The sequence below is a fragment of the Bubalus kerabau genome, chromosome 9, assembly GCF_029407905.1.
Source record: "Bubalus kerabau isolate K-KA32 ecotype Philippines breed swamp buffalo chromosome 9, PCC_UOA_SB_1v2, whole genome shotgun sequence".
NCBI classification, from domain to species: Eukaryota; Metazoa; Chordata; class Mammalia; order Artiodactyla; family Bovidae; genus Bubalus; species Bubalus kerabau.
This window is the reverse complement of record NC_073632.1, coordinates 90,242,392-90,270,294: the sequence shown is the minus strand read 5'-3', so window position 1 is coordinate 90,270,294 and position 27,903 is coordinate 90,242,392. Positions and strand designations below refer to the sequence as shown.

The window sequence follows — 27,903 nt, the reverse complement described above, 5'->3', positions numbered from 1 at the left end:
TAAATTTCTTTGCATTATCAGTTCTTCACAAAGTTATTTTGCTGGTGTTTGCTTGTCTTAAAGGTACAGAAGCTGCCTGCTTTGGTCACTTCTTTGAGTCTCTCATATGCACAAAACTAACATTAGATTTTCTTCTGTTAATCTATCTCATGTCAATTTAATTATTAGATCAGCCAGAAGAATCTAGAAAAGGAAGAGGTAAATTTTTTTCCCTCCCCAACAATATCTTGCAAGTTTTGTGACTGGTATGGCTTGTTACCACCTAGATTTATTTTGGGGATATCTCACTACCTAGTTTTGTTGTAAATATTATCCAGAGGTTTGGTATTGCTGTCTATCTGCTGTGTCTCTTTTTATGTCACTACTTTACTAATGGGAAGAAAATGGCAAAGGCAAATAGGCTGAAAAACTCTGAAACCATCTTCCCCAAATCCTTCTGGATTGATTTGTAACAATTATGTAAGAACTCACTTATTCAAACAAGGACTTTCATTCAAACTGTCATTTTTGGAAATCTAACGAAGGTGAATCACTGTGAAAAACATTTTAAAATTGAACCTACATAGACAAGTGGGTACTTATGTTTTCTTTCACTACTATGCTGCTATTAAGTAGCAGTGAGATAATAATGAAAACTTATTTGGATAATAACAAGTAATTAGTTCTTGACTTGGTCCCTACCAACTAGTACAAATCAATTATTTAAAATGTGTTGCTGAATTATAAAAGGCAGCCTGCAGTAACTCTCTACCAAAACCCCCAAAACTCCTGTGTAAGCTGGCATGAGATCATTTTTAACTCTTGAATTCTATTTCAAAAAACAAAACTATATTCATTTTAAATCTTCTAAAAATTTCTTTGGTCAATTCATAACTTGGGATAGCAGTATTACCTAATTCTTTACCAAATACTCCCAACATCATATTTTTAACTTAACTACATATATGCATAAGTTATAGGCAAAGGAAAACAGGCTAGAACAAGGAGGAAAATCAAGGTTACGTAAGAAACAATATGATCTTTGGCACATGACTAGAATAATTAAATAATACTATTTAGGCCACACACAAGTACAAAAACCACTGTTGAACAAGATTCTCATTAGCAACATTTACTTCTTAAATATATAGTCAATAGTCTCAAATGACAGATGCAAAGTGTAAAAAGTACATTGCATTATCATAGGGCTAACCTTAAAGACATTCCAATAGTTTTTTAAAAAATGAAAAACAACCTCTCAGTTTTGCTTTAAGTTTCAGTGATTTCAAGAATGATATTCAACAAGAATTCAGATACACTGAATTCTATAGGTAGGATGAAATTAGTAAGACAAGCTTCAGAGCATTCTCAGTTCTGATGGAAAAACATGAAACCAAAATATTAGCATTAAAAAAATCATCAAGGGGTAAAGAATAAGTAGGGTAAATGAGTCATCCAACAATAGATTTTGTTCAAATGTCACCTTAAAAGTGAACAACACAATCTAAATGCACTCAACTTACTGGGATAACAATGTAGACTGGGCAAGAACTAAAAAACCACTTAGGATGCTGAGGTCAGACAAATAGCAATGATGCTGCATTTTTAGCATACTGGCAACGTCCCAAGTCTCATCCGAAGAAGTAAGACTGCCAGAAACAAACTACACTAACTCAGTGGAGAGCTTTCCAAAGAATGAATCTGCATGTTCTATATTTGATGTTTATAATCCTATGAATACATTGATGTTGGCAGGAGTAGGGAGGGGTTGACAAAACAACTATTCCTAGTTTTTTTCCTTTGTTCTTTTTGTTTCTTGCCAGTGACATATTTTTTGTAAAGAAAAGAGTGATTTCACTTTTAGCTTTAAAAATAAAACTTTTTCTGTTTTTTTTCAGAAGGAAACTGATTTTTCTATACCTCTAAAAACACTAAAAATATGAAATTTAATTTTTCCCCATTTGTTAACCAATAGTGAGAAGAACATTCTTGAACCTGTTTCTTTAAAAGTAACATACACTTTCTTAAAAAATGCAATAAAAGTCTGTTCTAAGTGTTGCTAACTTTTAATAGACTGTTACCTATCTTCCTCTCTTCTCACCAGGAACTCAACATGACTATCAGAAAAAACTAGTCCTGTGCAAACCCAGCATGTAAGTGAGAATTTTGCCTTGATTCCACTCCCAACAATTTGAATGCTGGAAGTAGCTGATGTTGCTGACTTTGCTAGAAATAAAATTTTACAAATATCTCATCCCTTTTCCCTGAGCTAACATGACTCTCAAAACATCTTCCTATCTGGGCTACCACTTCAGTTCCTGATGTCTGTATTTACCAATGAGTAAGCACTCTACTCACTTTCCCCACTTACCCAATGTGGATCAGGCCACCATCCACAGATGCACACAGCCTCTATTAATCTTTTATTAATTTTTTCCCTTTTAGCTGTTAGTGTGGATGCTGTGTTTTACTTATGAACACATTCCCCTACATCTTGTTCATAACTGCAATTCAACCTTCCTCTTTCAGTGAATACTGATGCTCCCATGACAATACCATCTCCCCTACAATCCTTTCCATCACGGACTATAGAATCAAAGAACAAGAATAAAGGAGGTCTGTGCCATTTCCCCCTTAGCCTCAGCCTTAGTATCTATGACCAATATGCCTATCTGCTCCCCTTTGACTGCTCTTGGCCAGTTGCAGCTATCATCAGTCACTTCTTTCTAGAGACATACTTATGATCTTCTAAATGCCATCTCATCTCTAAAACCTCCTATATTGCACCTCTATCATACACTGGGGGCTGGCCCCACCTTGGGCTTCATTTTAACTTAAAACATCTTTCAAATTTGAATTTTTAATTCAAAAAACCTTTCTTTTTTTTTAATTTTATTTTATTTTTAAACTTTACATAATTGTATTAGTTTTGCCAAATATCAAAATGAATTGCCACAGGTATAGTAACGTTACCTAAACCTTCAGGCTCTTGCTCCTACTTCTTGCCCCCATTATCTTGATCTAGAACCTCCAAACCCCTTTGGTTTCTTCAACATGAGGTTCAGTTCAGTTCAGTCGCTCAGTCGTGTCCGACTTTTTGTGACCCCATGAATTGCAGCACGCCAGGCCTCCCTGTCCATCACCAACTCCCAGAGTTCACTCAAACTCACATCCATCAAGTCGGTGATGCCATCCAGCCATCTCATCCTCTGTCATCCCCTTCTCCTCCTGCCCCCAATCCCTCCCAGCATCAGTCTTTTCCAGTGAGTCAACTCTTCGCATGAGGTGGCCAAAGTACTGGAGTTTCAGCTTTAGCATCATTCCTTCCAAAGAACACCCAAGGCTGATCTCCTTTAGAATGGACTGGTTGGATGTCCTTGAAGTCCAAGGGACTCTCAAGAGTCTTCTCCAACACCACAGTTCAAAAGCATCAATTCTTTGGCACTCAGCTTTCTTCACAGCCCAACTCTCACACCCATACATGACCACTGGAAAAACCATAGTCTTGTAGCCCAAATCAATTCTAGTATCATTAACACCTTTGAATCACGCCCTGCCTTGGCCTTCAATTCTACCTACCATCTTTTCATTCCAAACTCACTAAGCAATGATGGAATCACAGACTGCAAATCCTTGCCAACCAACCTCAGCTGCACTCTGCAGCAATGGAGCAATTTACTCATCTCTTGGTGACTCATGCTTGCCTCCAGTAGCATTTCCAAATGTTTTGCTTTCTCATTCATGTTTAACTATCCAGCTTCTCTTGCTGTCAGTTATTGCATGAACTCTTATAAATCATACATGAAATACATCATCCCCCTCTCTAATTTAAAGAAATATCTACTGTATGTCCTAACGTAAAAATGTTTCTAATTGGAATTAAATTTAGTTACTTACAACAGAGAACATAGACCTTTAAAAAAAATCAAATTATGGTAATTTTCACTGTGAAATTAAATGATCATTAACTCATTGCAATAAACAAAAAACTTAAAATTTGAGTATCTTGCATATAAAATGTAACTATTTTAAAAAATAAATGTTAATCCAGAATTCAAACATACAGTACACAGGTAACAAGAAAAATACGTGAGTATTATCTTAGTCCATAAGCTTAAAAAAACATTATATATAGCCCTGTTGAATTTATCTACATAAAAGCCTTTTTTCTCTCTTTTGTTATATTTTTTCTATATCTCTAGTAACAAGTAAAATGCCTGGTATACTCAACAAATACAATATTCCCAACAAGCATACAGAAAACACTGTTAATGAGCTAAACTGTATGTATATTTCCCAAATGTTAGATAAATCACTAAATCCATGCCACTGACTTTAAACAAATCACTTACTTTCTCTAAGACTTAGTTTTTTTTAAAAAATGAGGATGAGTTAGGTATTTTCTTAGACTCTTTCCAGCTTTAATACTCCATAAATAGTATTTATAATATCAGGTATGAGCACATTCAGTTTTTGTGTATCAGAATTAACCATGCATATTAGGAAAAGTATGAGTCATCCTTGTCCCAGGGAGTGAAAAAGATAGTTGAAGAGGCAAAAACACCAACAGAGAAAACAATGCAAGATAACACAGAATCAAATACCAAATGGTAAAGCAGGGGCTAGTGGTCAAAACCACAGAATGCCCTGTTTTGTTGAGCAAAGGCAAAAAAATTTGGGAAGATTTCACACATAAAGTAAGAGTCATGCTGTTTTCATGAAAAAGTGGGATTTTCAAATGAATGGAGAAATAATGGTAACAAGCATTAAATATAGTTTATGTCATACTGTCTGTTTTAGACGAACTCTTTTGGGGCCTCATGAAAGAACTTTAAATGTACAAATCTGGATTATAGAATGGTGGAGAGGAAATAAGAGTTTTAAAAAGTCATTTCCTAGCAAAAGAAAAATTTTATTTCATTTCTGTAGATAAATGCTTTACTATCAATTTCATAAAATATCTTCATAAATTAGGATAGTTAATTCATACACTATTAGTCATTCTACATCTAAAGACAATAGATAGGTAATACAGTGTTTTTTCAAGATACATTTGAAAAAAATATTTTTTGAGCTTTGAGGGTTTAAAATAAGGCTTATAAGCTTTGGAAAGCTTTTACCAACAGAAACATTCAGATTCAGCTGAAAAACAAACTTGAATGGGAAAGAAATCAAGTCAGTAATATGACTAGGGCATTTTCCTAACTATAAGCGGAGATGCACTATAAGAAATGCCAACATCAGGATTTATACAGAAAGGTCTAATCCATTTAACATTTAAGCGGTGCTTACTATGACTGTATTGAAAAATTCACATTTGAGTTCATTTTATAAGGCAGACATCAGATGAGTTGACGGAACACTGGATAAAAGATGAATATACCATAAATGAATAAAGCTCACTGGAAGAAAAAGAAATTTTGGAAAGCAGTTAAATCAAATAATTCATTACTATTTGAATTTAATAGTATGTCTTTTAAAGATTCAATTTATATATATTTTTAGTCATTTTATCAAAAGTTGTGGGGTCAAATGCAGAAAATAACCTGCCCTAAGAGGTGACTGATGAGTAGGTTGCTGATTAATATTGCTATGCAAACTTCAGAAAGGGGCAAAAAACCCTCCCAGAACACATCTTCAAAAAGGAAGCCATCCTATACAATGCAGGGCAAGCTGTACTCTTAGGCATAATAACAGTGATTTTGCAAAGACAAGGTAACAAGAAGAGCTTGGGGTAACTTAGATTTTATCCTAAAATGATAGCCAGAGAGTAAAATTCATCAGTGTATCCGTGGTTCTCAAGCTCACCCCACTGACCACAGATTGATGCTGAAGAGCCATAGATTTCAAATTGTGGGTGTTTCTCGAAATCATTATGAATTATTATTATGAATCATTATGAAGGCCAAGAAAAATAGTAATTTTAAACACCTTTACTGAATTCATTGTTGTTGTTTAGTCTCTAATTCATATCTGACTCTTTTGTGACTCCATGGACTGTAGCCCACCAGGATCCTCTGCCAATGGGATTCTCCAGGCACAAATACCAGAGGGGGTTGCCATTTCCTTCTCCAGGGGAACTTCCCAACCCAGGGATCGAACCTGGGTCTCCTGAGTTGGCAGGCAGATTCTTTACTGCCGAGCCACTGGGGAAGCCTTACTGACTTTGTTGTTGTTCAGTTAATCAGTTGTGTCTGACTCTTTGCAACCCCATGGACTGTAGCACCCCAGGCTTCCCTGTCCTTCACCATCACCTGGAACTTAATCAAATTCATGTCCACTGAGTTGATGCCATCCAACCATTTCATCCTCTCTCATCCCCTTCTCCTGCCTTCAATCTTTCCCAGTATCAGGGTCTTTTATAATGAGTCAGCTCTTTGCATCAGGTGGCCAAGTACTGGAGTTTCAGCTTCAGCATCAGTGCTTCCAATGAATAATCAGGACTGATTTCCTTTTGGATTGATTGGTTTGATTTCCTTGCCATCCAAGGGACTCTCAAGAGTCTTCTCCAACACTACAGTTCAAAAGCATCAATTCTTCCATGCTCAGCCTTCTTTATGGTCCAACTCTCATATCCATACATGACTATAGGAAAAACTACAGCTTTCACTATGCAGATCTTTGTTGGCAAAGTAACATCTCTGCTTTTCAAAATGTTGTCTACTGACTTTATACATCTTAAAATGTGTAGTCACTTTTATACATCTTTAATGTATATTTACTTTATGATTTTTCCCATATTGACATTAGTTCTTTATAATCAGTTTCCTAAATTTCTAGCTGTAATTATGCAAATTTCAATATATGTGCTATGCTGTGCTTAGCTGCTTCAGTCATGTCCAACTGTTTGTGATGTTATGGACTGTAGCCCTCCAGACTACTCTGTTCATGGAATTCCCCAGGCAAGAATACTGGAGTGGGTTGTCATGCTCTCCTCTAGGGGATCGTCCCAACCCAGGGATTGAACCCAGGTCTCCCACATTGCAGGCAGATTTTTTACCATCTGAGCCACAAAGGAAACCCAAGAATACTAGGTTGGGTAGCCTATCCCTTCTTCAGAAGATCTATCTGACCCAGGAATTGAACTGGGGTCTCCTGCATTGCAGGTGGATTCTTTACCAGCTGCGCCACCAGGTAAGTCCTTCAATATATATTTCACCCCAATCCAGATACTTTGTAGTGACCAGCAGGGTCTGCGCAGCCTGATAACTGCATTTCTCTTTAATCTCATCTCTTACCTTTCTCATTCTCTCTTTTGTGAAGGGAGAAATTCACTCTTTGTGAAACTCACAGAGTTTCTTTCTGTTCCTAGTCTTTCTGTTCTCACTGCCTTCCTAAACCCAGGGCCAGCTCTGCGGTGGTGTGACCTGTGCAGCTACAAAAGGGTTCACACTCAGAGTCTCCCTGAGCTTGGCTTAATGATCTACTGTTACCATCTTGAAAGTCTTAGCAAATTTTTAGCAAGGGGTCCCACATGTTTACTTTGCTCTGGGCACTTCAAATAGCCAGGGCTACTTACCATACTCCTCTTGGACAATAATATAGTCCATTTTCTTCTATGCTCCAGTCATGCCAACCTCTTTCCAAAATACCCTTCGATACCAGTTTTTTACACATCCGATTCTTTCTCATCCTTCAAGCTCAAATAAAACGTTAATTTCTCCAAAAGACCGTCTGTGATTTCTTTATCTAAAGTGCCTCCTCTAATCTTCTACCTCATTATCCATTTATTTCTTTCGAGGCACTTACTGCAATCTGTAATGATCTCATTTATTTGTTTCCTTGTTCTTTGTCACATATCTCCTCCTCCTGAACGGAAAGGAGTAGGAGAGTCAGTGATCTTGTCTATCTTGGGAGTACACTGATGAATTATCAGAGCCAAAAATAGCATCTGACACATGGCAAGTCCTCAATATTTATTTGTTGAGTTTATGAGCATGCTAATCATAGTAATACATGGTGCTTCACAGATTTTCTTGGCATTTTTTCCCTAAAGTTATTATGCACTGCATTCCATCTATTATAATTCAGCAACATTCTAGAGATTTTTCTCCACATATATGGTACCTATTTATTTGACATAAGATACCTAAGAATGTGAGTGAGATTTATGTGTGTATATTTTATAAGTATTGCTGCCTTTCTGTCAATTTATGACCCCAAAAGTAACTCAATTCCCTAAGCCAAAGAAAGTGTACAGCTCTACGAATAAATTTTGGTTCACTATTTGGAAACAAGCTGAGAAATAGTTATTGACAGAAAAAGAAGATTACATCTGAAAAAAATATTTTAGATCAAAGGAACAACAGGAATCAGTATTTAATACTAGTGAAGCACTAACAAAATGTTATAATGATGTAAAGTGGTGAAAAGATTAGTTGCTCAGTTGTGTCTGACTCTTGGTGACTCCATAGACCCACCAGGCTCCTCTACGATGGGATTCCCCAGGCAAGAATACTGGAGTGGGTTGCCATGCCTTTCTCCAGGAGATATTCCCAACCCAGGAATTGAACGTGGGTCTCCCACGCTGCAGGCAAATTCTTTACCATCTGAGCCACCAGGGCTCACCAATGTAAAGTTGTATAAACCTCTTCTGGAAAATAACTTGACATGAAGTATTTTGGCCACTGACTCAGATCATCTACTTCTAAGTGCTTTATTCTATAGAAATGTAATTTATGTAATATGTGGAAAGTTATTTTCATAATGATATTTATGAGTGTTGCTTATAATATCCGAAAACTGAAAACAAACTAAATGTTGAAACCTAATGGAATTGTAAAATAAATTATAATAATTCACTCCCATATTCTGTAACTAGGAAAAATTATACTGCATGACAATATGTGGGAATGCTTATTATATAAGATGTTCAGTGAAAAAAGCAGTATCAAAATAACAGAAATATGAAAATAAATAAAATCTTAAAATCAGAGATATAGAAGAATATTGCAAGCTATTTTATTCAGCAGCTAGATTTATGACTTTTTTCCTTTCTCCAGTTTTCTACATTTTGTTAATGTAAATACAATGTTTAATCATGTAAATTATTTTAAATATTAAAAAAAAATAACAAAACAACTTCTCATCATAGTATTGTTTTCAATGTAGGTCAGTGTGAGCTCTTAAAAGAATTTGCTACTAAGAATGTTAAGTTCAAAATCAAAACATAGATGTAAATAAAATTTAATAAGTTAATTTTTCTGAAAAAAAAAAAAAAAAAAAAAAAGCATAGTTATTCTGTGCTAAAAATTTCAACACAGATGTATTTGCCGAAAAGAAAACAACAAAAAAATATGGTTAAGCAATTTCGAAAAGGACTTTTTTTCAGACTATATTAAAACTGAATAATTTTAGACACTAATTAATGAAAAAGCAGTATGTTAAAAAAAAAATAAGCAAACAATGGTTCAGTACTCACAGGTATACAATATTCCACCATTGGGTAATGCAATTTGTGACCTTTTGCTGTTCGACCCGAAAAAAAGCAACTCTGGCAAACATCATAGTTAAAATGCTTCAGGCTTCTATACCTAGAGAGAAGAAAAGAAAATTCTTTGATTTGCAAACTTATTATATAGTCTAAAACACGTGTGGTAAGGAATTTCACTCATCTGAATCACAATGAAAATAAAAGTTATATTGGCCAGAAATGTAGAATTTGCTGTTGTAGTATTTTAGCTCCAAATTAGGACAGAAAGAATCTTAAATTTCACAAACGAAATTAAGGAAACCATCTCCTAAATGAGGGGAGAAGGCAAATTTTTGTAGTTGAAATCTCTAAAGTATGTTTTCATCTGTTTCAACATAATGAGATGACAAATATCCATGTCAAAAGATTTTCTATAATGTTTGAATGTGAATGCAAAAATGACAAAGAAAAGAGTTATGTTTATTAGCTTGACACATCAAAATTTAAAATATCACCTTTACCATCAATAAAAAATGAATCTCAAAATTTCTTGACAAAGACTTCTTGTGTGAAAGTTGGCTTAATCTCCATCATGTCAAACTTGGCAGAAGTAACATGAAGTAATCTGATTACTTCTCAGTTAGTATTTAAATGCTACTTCTTGTTTATCAAGTTTGATCTCAGAGGTCTTAGAACATCACCAAATTCCATCAGGGTCATATATACATAAAGAGTCATGCAAAATATTATGCCTGAACACTTCTCTGACCTATGTAAATAGGAATTCAGAAAGATCTCTGGTTCTGGAGCCAAATAGTATAAATAAGAACTATAAAAAAAATAAGCTTCGTGTCCTGGCTATTCGAGGGAATGCTATTTTCAGATAGATGGTACATATCAAGCATACCATTTCTTTAGGAGGCAACCCCCACAAATGGGAACAAGTGGGAAGGAGTAATGGACAAACACTGAAACTACACAAATGGAACAGAAAAAAAGCCTCCTGACACCGCTGGTAGTGGATCACCCTACCTGAATCCAACAATTGGACATTCTTTACAGATGTTGCATTTGGCCTGATGTTTTGCAGTCTCAGCTGCTGCCACGCGATGTAGAACCGGCAGCCAAACCATGGACTGTGGCTCCAGACGCATCCAATCTATAAACTCCTTCACACTTATCTCTGGCTTGTTGTTATTCTGGGCAAGAAACAAGTATGTTAAAAGTGAAGAAAATGTCTCTAATTTAAATTGCAGCAACTGTTATTGCTTCAGGCTCTTCTGAAAATCTGTATAGAAGTAAAAGGAGAATTATAGAACCCTTTCCAGGTCACTTAAATCACAAAATATTTAAGGTTCATCAAGGAAAAAAATTTTAGAATTGGAAAAGAGAAAAAGAAGAAATGTCATATATGAAGAAGAAAAGAAACCTCAAAATCTTAATAGACTCAGATTAAAAAAAAAAAAACAACCCAAAACGCATACAATTCTAGGTGCTCTTCACACAGATACTTTAAAACTATAAAACTCATTCATCTAAGACTGCAAACACTGAGAAAGTAGACTCACTGATAAGTTCCCAAACTTGAAAGCCATTGTAAATGCTAAATAAAAGCCGTTATTTCTACAGTTTGCCAGTTTTTATTATAATTCTTTGTTTTTATGTGATAGAAACAAAACATTACAGATAAAGTTGAAGACCTAATTTTTACTTGCCACTCTCCCCACAGCATTCACTTTGCTTTTTCTGTAGAAGAAATCACTATCATACATTTGTATATATTTTTTCGGTCATTTTTATAAATTTTACTTCATATAAATGAATCCATGACCCAAAAAACTGTTATTCCTCTGTTCTTTTTCAGTCCTGGTATAACATCACACCAGGAGCACATTCAGTTCACTTCAGTTCAGTCGCTCAGTCGTGTCCGACTCTTTACGACCCCATGAATTGCAGTACACCAGGCCTCCCTGTCCATTACCAACTCCCGGAGTTCACTCAAACTCATGTCCATTGAGTCGGTGATGCCATCCAGCCATCTCATCCTCTGTCGTCCCCTTTTCCTCCTGCCCCCAATCCCTCCCAGCATCAGAGTCTTTTCCAATGAGTCAACTCTTCGCATGAGGTGGCCAAAGTACTGGAGTTTCAGCTTCAGCATTATTCCTTCTAAAGAACACTCAGGGCTGATCTCCTTCAGAATGGACTGGTTGGATCTCCTTTCAGTCCAAGGGACTCTCAAGAGTCTTCTCCAACACCACAGTTCAAAAGCATCAATTCTTCTGTGAATATATTTTGCAGGATTTCCAAATGTATTGTGATAAACTGTATGAAATGTTGTGGTGTCTTTTTAAATCTTAAGTAATTTTCACATGTGCAAAGTTTAATTTGTACCAACATACATCTCCTGCTGTTGTCAAGGTCATTCTATGAACCAGCATATATGAGAATCATATTTAGAATTTTCATTTGGTATTTTTTGTTATCTCTAAAACAACAAACGGGGCCATTATAAAATGTAATAACCCATAACATCAATTCTTCTTAAAGAGATGGTGTAGGCATTTTTTCCTCAGCAATGATAAATCACTGGATGTGCCATGGAAAAATATCTACAGGCTTGTGCTTTACGCATATGCATAACATCAGTAGTAACATTCCTAAAATGCTTTTCTATACAGTAAGCATCAAAAAGAAACAAACATGCTTTTCCTGTTTAATAACAGTAACTTAGATCAGTATAAAATTTTGTACATCATTCTCCTTTTGTACATATGTCTCAAAGGAAACAATGCAATTTCAACAACATCTTAATATTTTTAAAAAATCTTGCCTATAAGGAGCTCAGGGCAATTGTATTCATTTATTTAATAAACAACTATTAAGTAGCTATGATGTTCAAGACACTGTAGATAGTGATACAACAGTAAAAAGATAGAAACAGCCCTTGTTCGTGGAGGTTTGTTGTTGTTCATTTGCTAAGTGTGTCTGACACTTTGAGATCCCATGGACTATAGCCTGCCAGGCTTATCTGTTCATGGATTTTTCTAAGTTAGAATCCTAAAATGAGTTGGATTTTCTTTCTCCAGGGGATCTTCGCTGACCCAGGGATCAAACCTGTGCCTCCAGCACTGGCAAGTAGATTCTCTATCACTGAACCACCAGGGAAGCCCTCATGGATCTTGGGTTTATACAGAAGAATAACCCACTAAATCACTAAACAGATAATTATATAATTCAGTATGTAGTTATCAATTTTAATGAGCATGTGAAGAAGGCAGAAGAGATTCAGGTGAATATAGCAGGCACACACAGCTTCATCTGGGGGAGTCAGAGGTTTTTCAGAGGATGTGAGATTTAAGGGAAGATCTGAATAAGGATTAGCAATGAGAAGAGAGTTTGTGGGTAGGCGGTAAAGAACATTCTGAACAGAGGGCACATGTCCAAAGAGATTAGCACCAGAATGAAGGAACTAAAGCAGCACGACTGGACAACAGACAGCAAGGGGATCAGTGGTACAAGATAAGGTTGGGGCAAAGGCAGGGCCTAATCATAGCAACCTAGTGGTACATGGTCAAGATTCAAGGTTTTATCCATTGAGGGACAGTGAGTCTCCTTGAATGGGTTGCTGTTTCTTGAATCAAATGTGCTTTAAAAACAAAAATATACACTTTCTGGGATGGTATCCAGCATCTTCCACCACCTGGTTCCAGCCCAAGACCCCTGTTTCATTTCTCAGAACATCCTCAGTACCATTCCCCACACACTCTATACAACAACGACCCTTCAAAAACGTTTACCTGTTGGAAGCAGCTGCGAACGCTGGGCTCAATATTACTGCCCCCGAAGGCTGCTACCTCCCCCAGCTGCCGAGGGATCTGGATCGCATCATGCAGTAACAGGCCGAGCTGTCTCTGGTCACACATCTCCGTGGGCCCCGCCACTTCCTTAAAGAGATCTACAAGGAAGAGAGGAAAGGGTTATCTTCCCATACTGATCTTTTAAGTAAAATATACCTTTGGTTGCGTGGGATGAACGATGCAGACTGAAAAAAACTCATGGGGACATGGATTACATTACTTGTCTCCTGAACTCTGACAACTTTGATCTTCTGTATGTTTGTAATCAGGAACTGGTTAAGCACATGTTTCCTAAAACAATCTACTGTAGTATATAAGTATATACGAACAGACCAATAAATATAAATTTCCTTTTTAAATGGCCAATGTATGTAACGTGGAGTCATTCAATGGTCTCAAATAGGTTTCCCTTCTTATAGAAAAAGAGAGAGCTAAAACCAAGTTTTCTTTATGACTTGTCAAAGGAATGAATGTACCTAAAGTAGCAAATCTTTAAGTTTTAAAAGATTTGTTCATCAACTTTTTGTGTTTACTTCTAAATTTAGTATTTATTAAACATAGGTATTTTAATTTCTTTTAAAGTTTCTAGACTCACATCTGCTTTGCAAAAGAAACATTGAACAGTGCAAGGAATTGTCTTTTTTTTTTAGGGTTTTTTTTTTTTTTATTTTAGGCCCAATCATACTCTCATTCCTTATTAGTGATAAAAATTATTTTTGTTTTACTTCACTTTATGTAACAAACTACATTAATTCCAATGTAAAGGACTTAAGAAAAATACATACTTTCATAGTTCTTAGGCTTTTCTATTCATTTAAAAATGTTTTAAAAATATTTTTAATTCAGGAAAATAAAAGCTTTTCTCCCTCCCAGTATTGGCTTATCTTCTTTTCATCACTTATAATATTTTGAAGAATAAAATTGTTACCATATTTCCAGCAACAAAGTTAGCATACTTAAATAAGTTATTTTGGAGTAGGGAGAAATTTCACATAAAAACAATCCACTTAATTATAGAAACTAATGCTTTTTGGAAAGAAATTTGCAAGTTCTAAAAATTCAAAATTGTACAGATTCTAAATGGTTTTCATATGAGGTTTTCCAAGAATATAAGAAAGGAGAGTAAATATTTTTTGGATCCTAAAAACCATTTTCAAATTACACCTGATAAATTAGTATCAGATCAAAATGTATCATTCCTCTGCCCTCCCCTCCTTTTTAAAGAGAATAAGGCTAGATTTAACACTGTCAACAGTAAATTTTCAAGCAAATAAACCAAGCTCAGTGATATTGACACTGAGTAATTATAATGAAATATGACTTTAATTAAAAGCATACATAGGGAAAGCAAATTCAATTAAAATAAATTTAATTTTTATCATTTGTTCACTTAGATTTGGCTAGAGTTTGTTTCTTCTCATTTGTTAAAAATAAGACCATTCTAGCCAAAATTATTTATCCAGAGTTCTTATTTTTAATTAATTTATTAATTTATTTTTTTTAATATTTTTTATTTTATTTTATTTTTAAACCTGAAACACTGTATTAGTTTTGCCAAACATCAAAATTAATCCACCACAGGTATACATGTGCCCCAATTGAAAGATAATTGCTTTACAGAATTGTGTTGGTTTCTGCCAAACATCAACATGAAACTCTCACTGTTTGCAGATGACATGATACAATACATAGAAACCCCTAAAGATACTATTAGAAAATTACTAGAGCTAATCAGTGAATTTAGCAAAGCTGTAGGATACAAAATCAATACAGAGCAATCACTCGCACTTCTGTATGCTAAAACAATGAAAAATCAGAAAGAGAAGTTAAGGAATCGATCCCATCCATAATTGCAACAAAAAAATATTTAGAAATAAACCTACCTAAGAAGACAAAAGAACTGTATACAGAAGACTATAAGACACTGATGAAAGAAATCAAAGACAACATAAACAGATGGACAGATATTTCACGCTCCTGAGTTGGGAGAATTAATACTGTGAAAATGGCTATACTAGCAAATGCAGCCTACAGATTCAATATGATCCCTATCAAATTACCAATGGCATTTCTCACAGAACTAGAACAAAAAATTTCACAACTCATATGGAAACACAGAAGACCCCAAATAGCCAATCTTGAGAAAGGAGAATGGAGCTGGAGGAACCAATCTTCCTGATTTCAGACTATGCTACAAAGCTACAGTCATTAAGACAGTATGGTACTGGAACAAAAACAGAAATATATAGACCAATGGAATAAGATAGAAAGCTCAGAGATAAACTCATGCACCCACGGGCACCTTATTTTTGACAAAGTAGGCAAGAATCAGCCTCTTTAATAAGTGGTGCTGGAAAAACATATAGCTGCACAGCTACATGTAAAAGAATGAAATTTAGAAAGATGGTAACAATAACCCTGTGTACGAGACAGCAAAAGAGACACTGATGTATAGAACAGTCTTATGGACTCTGTGAGAGAGGGAGAGGGTGGGAAGATTTGGGAGAATGGCATTGAAACATGTAAAATATTATGTATGAAACGAGTTGCCAGTCCAGGTTCGATGCACGATACTGGATGCTTGGGGCTGGTGCACTGGGATGACCCAGAGGGATGGAATGGGGAGGGAGGAGGGAGGAAGGTTCAGGATGGGGAACACATGTATACCTGTGGCGGATTCATTTTGATATTTGGCAAAACTAATACAATTTTGTAAAGTTTAAAAATAAAATAAAATTAAAAAAAAAAAAAGAATGAAATTAGAACACTTCCTAATACCATACACAAAGATAAACACAAAATGGATTAAAGCCCTAAATGTAAGATCATAAATTATAAAACTCTTAGAGCAAAACATAGGTAGAACACTCGATGACATAAATCAAAGCAAGATCCTCTATGATCCACCTCCTAGAATAATGGAAATAAAACAAAAATAAACAAGCGGGACCTAATAGAACTTAAAAGCTTGTGCACAGCAAAGGAAACCATAAACAAGGTAAAAAGACAACCCTCAGAATGGGAGAAAACAATAGCAAATGAAACAACTGACAAAGGATTACTTTCTAAAATATACAAGCAGCTCATACAAGTCAATATCAGAAAAACAAACAGCCCAGTCAAAAAGTGGGGAAAAGACCTAAACAGACATTTCTCCAAAGAATACATACAATGGCTAACACACACATGAAAACATACTCAACATTGCTCATTATTAGAAAAATGCAAATCAAAACTACAATCAGATATCATCACACACCGATCAGAATGGCCATCATCAAAAAGTCCACAAATAATAAATGCTGGAGAGGGTGTGGAGAAAAGGGAATGCTCTTGCACTGTAGGTGGGAATGTAAACTGATACAGCCACTATGGAAGACAGTACGAAGAGTCTTTAAAAAACTAGGAATAAAACTACCATATGACCCAGAATTCTTAATATGATTCTCAGAGTAAACCTGGTTCTGGGATGAGGCCTCTGAAATCAATACAGAGTTGATGCATACATGTAATAATAATAATCTCTAGAGAGAAGTGACCATGTTCAGCAAGATCCATCCTGCCCACCTTTCCCCTTTTGAGGAAGACAGCTACACTACTATGCCACTGGTAAGGTAAAACTACACGCAAAACAGAAATGATTTCCTAACATTCCGACATATTTCTGAATTCTTATAGAAGTTCACATTTGGATGTTACGGTCAGATACAACAAGGAGTGTCAGGATGTGGGGATGGATCATAGGAAAGTCTTAATCTAAATATAAACAAGCAAAAGAGAGATGCAAAAGGCCATTTGAAAGCATCTTTGTAAATGTGCTCTGATGAGGCCAGGAAACCACTGAGCTATAAGCAGGAAGGCCAAGGTGCTGTTAGAACCTAATCAAGCGACATGCCCAGGAAGTCACAAAGAGAAAGAGGGTGTCACCGGGGTAGACACAATGACATGAACCGTTGCAAAATCAATGTTCAGATGGATACCAATTCACTCAGAAGAGCAGCTCTGCCCCTGAGTTTGGAGAACAAATTGTCCTGAATATTAATTCCAACAAAGAAAATAATAATGAGAAAGTGTTCTGATACCACTGGGGAAATCACAACTGGAATGAGAGTTGCTAAGGACCTCAAAGTAAAAAACAAACAAAAAAACCCAGAATATTATGAGTCTCAATACTCTCAATAAAGATTTAAAGATTTCAACCCGAAGATTTCTTATTTAATTTCTAAATGGCATTGTGTATGCATGCTGTGTGGCTTCAGTTGTGTCCAACTCTTTGTGACCCCATGGACTGTAGCCCACCAGGCTCCTCTGTCCATGGGATTCTCCAGGCAAGAATACTGGAGTGGGTTGCCATGCCCCCGTCCAGGGGATTTCCTGACCCAGGGATTGAACCCGCGTCTCTTATCTCTCCTGCATTGACAGGTGGGTTCTTTACTACTGGTGCCACCTGGGAAGCCCCCTAAATGGCATACTTCATGGATTAAATTAAATATCAGAGGTTTTCATTGCAGGGCTTCCTCTTCCCCTGCCACAATCTGAAACTTTAATGTTGAATTATCCAGAGTATTAAGTTTACCGATATTTGTGGAAAGTGTGTCCACTGTAGTTCGAGTGTTTGAGTACATGTATGCTGAAATACCTCCTCATTTGAAAGATTATACATTTCAGAAGTACGTGTGAAGGTATATGTGTAGATAAGAGATTTTTTCTATCGCATAGAATTTGGTTTCTGCTCTAAACCTACGGGGATTCCCTGGTGGCTCAGACGGTAAAGCATCTGCCTGCAATGTGGGAGACTTGGGTTTGATTCCTGGGTTGGGAAGATCCCCTGGAGAAGGAAATGGCAATCCACTCCAGCACTCTTGCCTGGAAAATCCCATGGACGGAGGAGCCTGATAGGCTACAGTCCATGGGGTCGCAAAGAGTCGGACACGACTGAGCGACTTCACTTCACTTCACTTCTAAACCTACAGACACCATGTTGTAACTCTTTTGGCCTTAGATGACTCTCATAATCAGCTTGAAAAATAAAGGGAGGAGGAAGAATTGTTGATCTAGAAAAATAGATCAGCATTACATTTTAATAGTATTCATGATAAACTCTGCAGTTGTATTTACACTTTTTTCAGAGTAGGTTGAGCCCCATGACATAACTGTAACTTTTCAACAAACCCTAAATTCTTTCAGGAACACATGAAAACAGCAAATCACAGTTGATTTTTAAAAGTCCTTTTCTAATCTGATACACTGATGATTTCATTAACATTTTTCTTTCTCACTCATTATAGTAACAACATTTTTAGCTTTGAAAATGATATCTTTTGACAATTATGATGCTGAAGACAATTTAAATTCTAGATAAAGTGCCACCACGCAAAAGTCTGGGTAAAGATTTTTTCTGCATGGTTTACTGAGTTCTGATTCCATCAAGGCACCTTACCTCCTGATACTACAATCAGCTTTTCATTTCCTACAGATCCACATCTCTTTTCATTGGCATTCTTGTCAAACTGTAAGAACAAGCCATCATGATCTAGCCCTGGAATTCAAAATCAAACTACCTCACAGCTGTCCCAGAAAATAAATGTATTTTAAAATGTATTCATGTTCAGAGAAGATGCAAAACTAAAATTTATAGAAGCTGAGGTCAAATATTCTCTTTCTGTGGTATCTCCCATTCGTGAAATATCCCCCTCTCCCTCTCTCTCGAAAGTATGGATAGATGTATCTGTACAGAATCACATGAGGCTATGCAAGACATAATCAAGTAACTCATATTTTATTGATATAACTAAATAAAAAATTTTACAGTAATTAAGAGTTTGGAGACATAGCAGTATTTACTACCATTTATTCAACAACTGCGATTTTAGGTAATTACTTTCAAAGCAAGAATTATTAATTTCACTCTTCAGTTGAAGATTTGCTAAGTTTCAGCTTCCTGAAATGTGAAATGGGAGTATTCTTACTACCTCTTAGCTGTTGGTATTCAGTGGAATCACCCAGCCACTAAGTGGTAGAGCTGAGATTTGAAGGCAGGTCTTCCTGGCTCCTAAGCCTGTTCATTTCCAAATGCCAAGATGCTGACCTTTATTAACTGATAGTAAAAAGGTCACCACTGACTTATTTGCTGAATAAAAACAAATATAACAAAAAACTTTTTTAAATGTACTACTTTTAATTTTTTCACACTATAAAATAAAATTATTTGTCTCGCTGTAACTATAACAGTTGTAGTCCATCCGATTTTCTTAAGCATTGGAAATATATGGAAATAGAAAAGGCTGTAGCTTTAGAGTCAAAAAAATCTACAATCTAATTCTAGCTCCACGATTACTGTCTCTGAAGCCTTAACTAGATTTTTAACCCATCCCCAGCATTATTTTTTTTTCAGCTGGAAGATGGACATCACAATGCCTATATTATGGGACAATCATTCTAAGAATTAAATGAGATATAATCTGTAGTTTGTTCTTACACCATCAAGACACCTCACATCTTGATCCTATAAATCAGTTTTCTATTTCATAGAAATCCACATCACTTTGCACCAATACCCTTTGTCTAGCCTAGTACATGCATAGTCAAGGTTTTTTAAAAAATGGGAACCATTATTACTAGCAAAAGTAATATCAAATAAATTGTTATTATTATTACTAAAAACAGTACTGGTGGAGGAAAAGTCTTACATACATCTGTATTTTTCTTCTAACAGGCCTTTGGAGAGAGCAATCAATCCAATCTTCAGACTCTGCACTCTTATTTTTCCAGTCCGGCCCCTGAAATTGTAAGAATCTCAATGTGTTATATGCCTTTAAAACTGTATAGGGTATGTTAATTATTTCTGGATGTCTATTTTCTTGAGGGTAAACCATAAAAAAGCTGCATCTTAGTGCAACTTTCTATTCAATTTTATTTATTAATGTTAAGCCCATACCATAAGTTCATGACAAATTGTAACAGTATATTTGGCTTAGTCTAGAAGAATATACAGCCTAAAATCACTTTATACAACATATGAACTAGAAAGAACAAAATAAAGCAAAATGAAAGTGCTAATTATAAAGCTAAAAAGATTTCATTTTTGTAAACACTGAATTAAAATTTGTTAATAATTATATATGCAATATACAAAATAGCTACTGATATATACAATATGCATGTGGCAAGAAAGGGATAATGATGTATCTAAAAACAGATGTAAAAAAACTGACTGGAAAATTAGCTCTATATTGAGGGTTTATAACTTGTTGAATACTTAAAACACTTGGTCTTCATTGTTTTTTTTTTAGCTCTGTCAATATGGTTTCTATCAATTACTACTGCAGTTATAATAGTCAATGATCTTAAACACACAGGTGTGCAATCTTTATTTGGGGAAGTATCAAATTACAATTAAATACAAAATTTATTTAATTAACCCTTCATATTATGCCAAAGAGAGACCATTTCAATTTCACATATACTTTGACTAGAAAAATAACTTTATGTTTAAAAGCATGGAATTTTATTTATTTTTTTGTTAAAGAATTTTAACAAAAGTTAAAATCTTTTATTAAAGTTGTATTTATTCTTTTGTTAAAGAATAAATGAGTTGCTTTATCAGATGTCATGCTGTACTGGATCTTGGGGCTCTGGAAAGGAAAATGCACAAGCTACAAACACTAACACATGATCCTTGCTGTGAAATAACACACAGTCTCGAAAAAATAAAGATATAAAGACTGCTATCTTTACTATTTCATATAAACAGGATCAGTTTTCAATTTCAGTTTTTATTGTGAATTTTCTTATGTTTTCCATACACAAGTACAACACATTCAAAACCTATAACTAAATGTTTACATAATTATATGAGTACATAAAATGTAGTAATTCATAACATTTAAAAACATATAAATATTTGTCTCATTTAATTTTAGGTAGACTTATTGTCAAACTGGACTTAAGTCTGGCTTATTGATATTTTTATTATTAATGCTAATTGATGTCTTTCATTCTCAAATTATAAATAGTCAAGTAAGTCTCTGTTCACACTATGACATATAAAGTATAAAATAAGTTTATAAAAAGGAAAACATGCTTAGGGATTAGTAAAATGTATTTTCAAATAGTCCCTTGTGGAAATTCCTTGACTGTCCAGTAGTTAGGACTGTGTACTTTCACAGACGAGGACCCAGATTCAATCCCTGGTTGGGAAACTAAGAGTCTGCAAACTGTAGGACACAGCAAAAAAATTAAAAAAAAAAGTCCCCTGACAGTCTAGAGTTTATAATCTATCAACCATACTGAACCCTTACTATGTATGTGTACAACATTCAGAATTGACATATGAAATAACTAATACTTAAACTTTAAAATAAATATACCCATTTAAGCAGAAATCTACTATATATACATTCCAGTTTCTCACAATTATAGAAACACAGGTTTCAAATTAGCCTTAAACTGAGCCATGCAAGTGTGTTTCTACTTCATATTTTTAAGGTCTTTCCTAATTATCACATGAAAAGAAGACTGTGTCTGTTTTTTACCCTCCAAAACTCAGGAAATTATATTCTCTGGACAATAGACTTGCAGAAAATAACAAAAGGCTGTGCAAATGGACTAGCACATGAATGTGGCTAAGAACAAAGTAAGCCCTTAAGTGGAAAAAAAAAAGATCAAACTCATACAAATTGGAGGCCGACCTCCAGTCTATGGTGACAGTACAACAGAGGATCATCATCAGGAAGACTACTGAAAATGTCAATCATCCAGTCATTGCACCAATGATTATGGAGGCTTACTGAGATCCCAGCATCGTTCTGTGTACCATAAGTTTAAGACACGATTCCTACCCATGACGAGCTGGACAGGTGAGACAAGAAAACAGCTAGAGAATCACAAGGAAATACAAGACCGATCTTACACATGGAAATAATCAAATACAAATTGGTGTTTAGCCTAAGTAGTTACTAGCCTCACAATATTTGATAGAGAAGATAAGTCTAAAATCAGACATTGAAGACATGACACAGCTGGACTACCCTGACTAGGAGAAAGCAAATTATCATAGGAAAAGCCCAGACAAGGGGACAGAGGAAGGGGATATGAGCACTAAAGTCAAGACTCATCAGGTACAGCAAGAACTTGCATCAAGAGTAAATGATAATGTTGCCGAGGTTATATGGAGCCAGACGATAGAGGGCTTTAATATTAAATATGTTGCAGAATTTGACAGAGAATAGGGAGACAATAAAATTTTTCAGTGAGTAACATAACCCTATATTTCAGTATTTAGTTCCCTAATAGTTTTCATAAATTCTCCTGAAATTAATTCAACCAGAAAGATATGTATTATACCTTATAAATAAAATTATACCCACCTTGGATAGTGGGGAAAATGACCTAACAGTGCATCAAATGAGATTAATATTTTCTGCAGGGACAAAAATATTTAAACCAAATAATCCAGACTACTGCTTTAAATCTTGATTTAAATGAATTTGATTTCCATTAAATTTAAAAGGAAGATTGTGGAATTAAGACTTTTTAGCCCAGGAAGATCAAGACTGAGTGAGGCTGTGAACACATAAATGGAATCAATCTTATCTTTATAGTTTATAAGGTACTTTCTAAATATACTAGATCATTTGCCCTTCACAATCACTTATGTATGAGAAGCAGAGCAGATACTTTTATCTCAGTTTTTCATCTGAAAAACTAAAATGCCAAAAATTAAGTGGTTGCCAAGTTGTAAAGCAAACAGAACCAAAAATTTGAATTCTTATCCTCCACAACAAAAGAAAATAGACTTTTTTTCAGACAATTCAGAATATTAGAAGGTGGCACATGCTAAAAGCGGAAAGAAACAGCAAACAATATAATTTATAAAGTCCCATTTTTCTTAGATATGGCAGTATAGTAGGAAAAATCAAGTGATCGTGAAAAACCTGAATATTAGTTACATATCTACCACTAATATACAGTAGGTAGCTGTGGATAAATTGTCTTCTCATTGGGTTAGTTTCTCAATCAGTAAAAAGAGGACAGAATGGAAGATCCTTAAAGTCCTTCTGCTTCCAGAATTCTAGGACTTCCTGTGTGTGTATCATTTGTTATTTCAAGAGCTGGTTGAATATATTTCAAGAGCTGAAAATACCAGGTCTCATTGCAACATGCTACACAAAGCAATGCAGTTATATATACATACAGTTAATAGATGAATGTCAGATTAACTGAATGAAGAGAAGAGTTTGGTCATGATACCATTTCCAAGTTCAGAGACTTTTTAGGGGTCCATGATGTCCTAGTGCATTGGATGCAGTAGATCACAGTTCTATCAGTTTCTCAAAGGAAACTAATGACTTGAAAACAGCTAGTAACTCTTGTGTGAAGTGAAGTGAAAGTCACTTACTTATGTCTGATTTTTTGTGACCCCATGGACTATAAAGTCCATGGAATTCTCCAGGCCAGAATACTGCAGTGGGTAGCCTTTCCCTTCTTCAGGGGATCTTCTCAATCCAGGGATTGAATCCAGGTCTTCAGCATTGCAGGAGGATTTTTTACCAGCTGAGCCACAAAGGAAGCCTAACATCTCTTATTTAGATAAATGAATAAGTCATAGTTGCTACAGAAATTTGGGTAATTAACTCTGGCCATCTGAGACTACCATCTGAGTAACTGTTTCCTTAGGTGAATTAGTGGCGTTTCTCTTCAAAATGGAAAACTCAACTGAATGGCCACTGCTCTAACCCAGCATAATTGTTGCAGTTTCTTTGGCATGCTGTTGTTGTTCAGGCGCTAAGTCATGTCCCTCTCTTTAATGTCTCCTGGAGTTTGCTCAACCTCATGCCCATTGAGTTGGTGATGCCATCCAACCATCTCATCCTCTGTCACCCTCTTCTCCTCCTGCCTTCAATCTTTCCCAGCATCAGGGTCTTTCCCCATGAGTCAGCTCTTCACATCAGGTGGCCAAAGTATTGGAGCTTCAGTCTCAATATCAGTCCTTCCAGGGAGTATTCAGGGTTGATTTTCCTTAGGATTGACTGGTTTGATCTCCTTGCTGTCCAAGGGATTCTCAAGAGTCAAGGACTCTCTTTGGCATGGAAAAGGGATAAATCCTAAAAGCTCTTTTCTTTTAAAAAGGAGAATTTCAAAATACTGTCTTTCTAAATAAGAAACACTTATCTCTGTGTTGCATTTCTCATGTGTTCACATTTGATGGTAGATAGTGATTATATGCCAAAATTTAACTCCCTGGAATATGAATCACAACATTTCACACACTGCTTCCTTCCCAACTAAGTGGCGCTATTCCCTTTGGGCAGTCGAGTGAAGACAGCATATGTACGTGTTATGAGCTGAGCTACGTTCCCCTAAAATTGATATGTTTCAGTCCTAACTCCCAGTACCTCAAGATGCAACTAAATATGGAGAGTCTTAAAATTGGCAATTAAGTTAAAATAAAGCATATAGGGTGGGCTCTAATCCACTAAGAACATTAGGACACAGACACACACAGAAGCAAAACCATGTGGGACACAAGGAGAAGACAGCCATCTAAAAACCAAGGAAAGAGGCGTCAGAAGAAATCAGCCCTGCTGACATCATGAGTTTGGACTTTGAGTCTCCGGGACTGTGAGAAATAAATTTCTGTTGTTTAAGCTACCTAGGCTGTGCTGTGATACTTTGTTACGGCAGCCCAAGCTGACTAATATAGTGTGTTAGAGTCACAGATAATGCCGAAAGAGGAGGGCAATTTAACATCTTCTCCAGTTCTTCCTTACAATATAGATCAAAATGCACACCTCTTCCAAACTCCATAGAGCTAATAAAGTTCTTAACTATAGTTTTCTGGGACATAAAATTAAGTGATAAGCTTTGTAGATAAAACACCTAATTGATCTGTTATTTTAGTGAATTTACTACAGAAAATGTCTCTTACAGGTTTAAAAAAATTGAAGATCAACTTAACAGTGAATTAATGCTAACAGTCATGTTTTAGCCTAGAAGTATAAAAATTGGAGTAAAAATGAAATGTATTAAAATGTATTAGACAAGGAGATAGCAAAGCCCATGTTCATCATGGTAATGGAGATTCACGCTATCTGTTCTTCAGTGAGTTTCTTAAGAGTTCTCAACCACACAATGGCAATTTGATTATTAAAAAAGGCTTTGTTATGATATTCGTAAGTAATAAATGATAAAAGATTTTTCTAACCAGAAGAATAAATGAAATTTTAATTAAATCATCCTGAAAGCTATTGTAACTATCATTGACTTCTTATACAGAATCTATCAGATGCTTGCATTTATGAACTATCATCTATTTTCTTTCACTCTAAATCAAATAAAAAACTGACAAGCACAAATTTCATATAGCTAATTAATGGAAAATAACTTTCAGAGTCTGAGAGAAAAACAAAAGTTCTAATTTTCTTATTTCATCTTTGCATACTTTAACCCCCTACCAGAAGAATGAATAATTCCTAATGTTTCAGAAATGTCAGCCCACAGCAGGGCTTTCTAGAATTGATTATTTCACAAATGCATTGTCACATTCAAGAAAGTCAAATTAATAGCAAATGAGTCATGCTGGAAGTAGGGAGTGCTCTCTCTGTAACATTGAGTATCTAATTAAATTACAGATATTAGAGTGGCCTAAAGCATAAGTTATTTAAAACACAATGTATACACATAACCACAATGGCAATAAATAAAACCAATACCAAAAGAGAAATTAAATCCTTTTAACTGCCATCCAAATTGCTCTTAAGTAGTCATACAAAAAAATGCAGAGTGGATTATTATGAACCAATAAATTTGTAAACTCAAAACAATAAATATTAAATTTTTTCTTTTGAAAAAATACTATAAAAAATTGAGGAAGGAAATCAGACTTTTTTCATTAGGTTTCCTCTAGCATGGAGACTAAAAACACTACAAATTTGACCATCTTTATAAACTGAAGCAAGATCTTAAAATCATAGATGGACATTCTTTTTTGTTCCATTGTTGGTTAAGAACTCAATTTTTGGAAAGTCATTCCTTCTCAACAATTAACATAAATATTTCCACTGGGAAAAGTACTTTGAAAGTACTTTCTTAAAAATCCAGTTACAGAAATTCAGATATTTTACATCGTCAAAAAATATCATCCAATGATTACATTTTAATGGAAAGAATGCAAACTTACGTATCATATACATTGAGTAGCCAGTTGAGACACATATCCACACAGAGAGGAACGTTGACCAGATTCTTATGCATTTGCTCAAGGCCATCATAAGTTGTTGTCAGACAGTTGATGACATCTGGAACACTAAGAAGCTGATCATTTTGGTTCAGTTTGTGCTGTTCGAAAACTTCATTTGTTGTATTCAACTCTAAGAGATCCACTAATCAGGTGAGAAAAAGGAATATGTACAGTCACTACATTACATAACAACATTGAAACAAAATCACTTCCCGTCTTGAGTTTTAGCTTGATTCTTCAATTTAAGAATCTATCCTTTTAGCTAATTTCAATTTTTAAAAAATAAATAGCATTTCCATTCTGACATCTCTAAACTCTTCTTTTATCCTCATCTCTTACATTCACACTTTTGAATCTATACTCTTGACATGTCTCAATATGACCTCATTTTTCACTCTATAGAATATTAGTTTTTCCTACTTTATTTTTCTGATTTTCCTCTCTTCAGCCTCTTTGTATTTTTGAATGTAGGAAAGCATAAATCTCTAAGTCTATTCCTTGTGGGGTGTGTGTGTGTGTGTGTGTGTGTGTGTGAGTGTGTGTGTATGTGTGTGTGTGTGCACTCAGTCGCTCAATCGTGTCTGACTCTTTGTGACCCCATGGACTGTAGCCCACCAAACCTCTCTACTCATGGCATTTTTTAGGCAAGAATACTGGAACGGATTGCCATTTCCTAACCATAACAGATACAGAGATCTTCTCGACCCAGAGATCTAACCCGAGTCTCTTGCATCTCCTGCATTGGCAAGAAGATTCTTCACCACAGTACCACCTGGGAAGCTCTATTCCTTATGGTAGAACATCTAGAATATGACACTGCTCTTTTTCAAACTCCTGAGAACAGCCCACTCACCACTCTCCCATTCATTCTTTATATCACTGTGAAACTTATCATTCTTAAATATTTTCTCTACATGCACATCATTAAATACAAAGTTCACTGAAGATATTTAGTTCCTAAAACAGGTTCTGTAGAAAAATAATAGCTCTCCACTGCCTACTGAGTCAAGCCTTATCTATGTTCTAAGTCACTTCAGTTGTGTCCAATTCTTTGCAATCCTATGGGCAGTAGCCTGCCAGACTCTTTTGTCCATGGGATTCTCCAGGCAAGAATACTGGAGTGGGTTGCTGTGCCCTCCTCCTGGAGATCTTCCCAACCCAGGGATCAAACCCATGTCTCTTATGTCTCCTGCATTGGCAAGTGGGTTCTTTATCACTAGCACCACCTGGGAAGCCCAAGCCTAATTTATAAGGCCCTCAAAATCTGGCCCCAACCTGGTTTGCTTTCCATGACACTTTGGCAAATATGTAACTTGTAACTAGGTAGGGGTAAAAGAGGCTCACAGGCCAGGACCCCCAGCCACGACTCTTTATGTATTTGCTTCCACTGCTTACTCTTCATGGACGGAACCTCT

At 35.5% G+C, this 27,903-nt stretch overlaps 1 protein-coding gene across 10 annotated transcripts in view; it reads right to left on the bottom strand.

The window, feature by feature from the left end:
• Window positions 1-27,903, bottom strand: part of UTRN (utrophin) — a 565,993-nt gene that overhangs the window by 38,890 nt on the left and 499,200 nt on the right. For all 10 annotated transcript variants that reach the window (XM_055535865.1, XM_055535867.1, XM_055535866.1 and 7 more), the window contains 5 exons: window positions 26,429-26,630; window positions 19,942-20,027; window positions 13,189-13,346; window positions 10,424-10,590; window positions 9,401-9,512 (listed from right to left, as the gene is read on the bottom strand). In XM_055535865.1, the coding sequence (XP_055391840.1) occupies window positions 9,401-9,512; window positions 10,424-10,590; window positions 13,189-13,346; window positions 19,942-20,027; window positions 26,429-26,630 (725 nt within the window). The remainder of the gene's footprint in view (window positions 1-9,400; window positions 9,513-10,423; window positions 10,591-13,188; window positions 13,347-19,941; window positions 20,028-26,428; window positions 26,631-27,903) is intronic.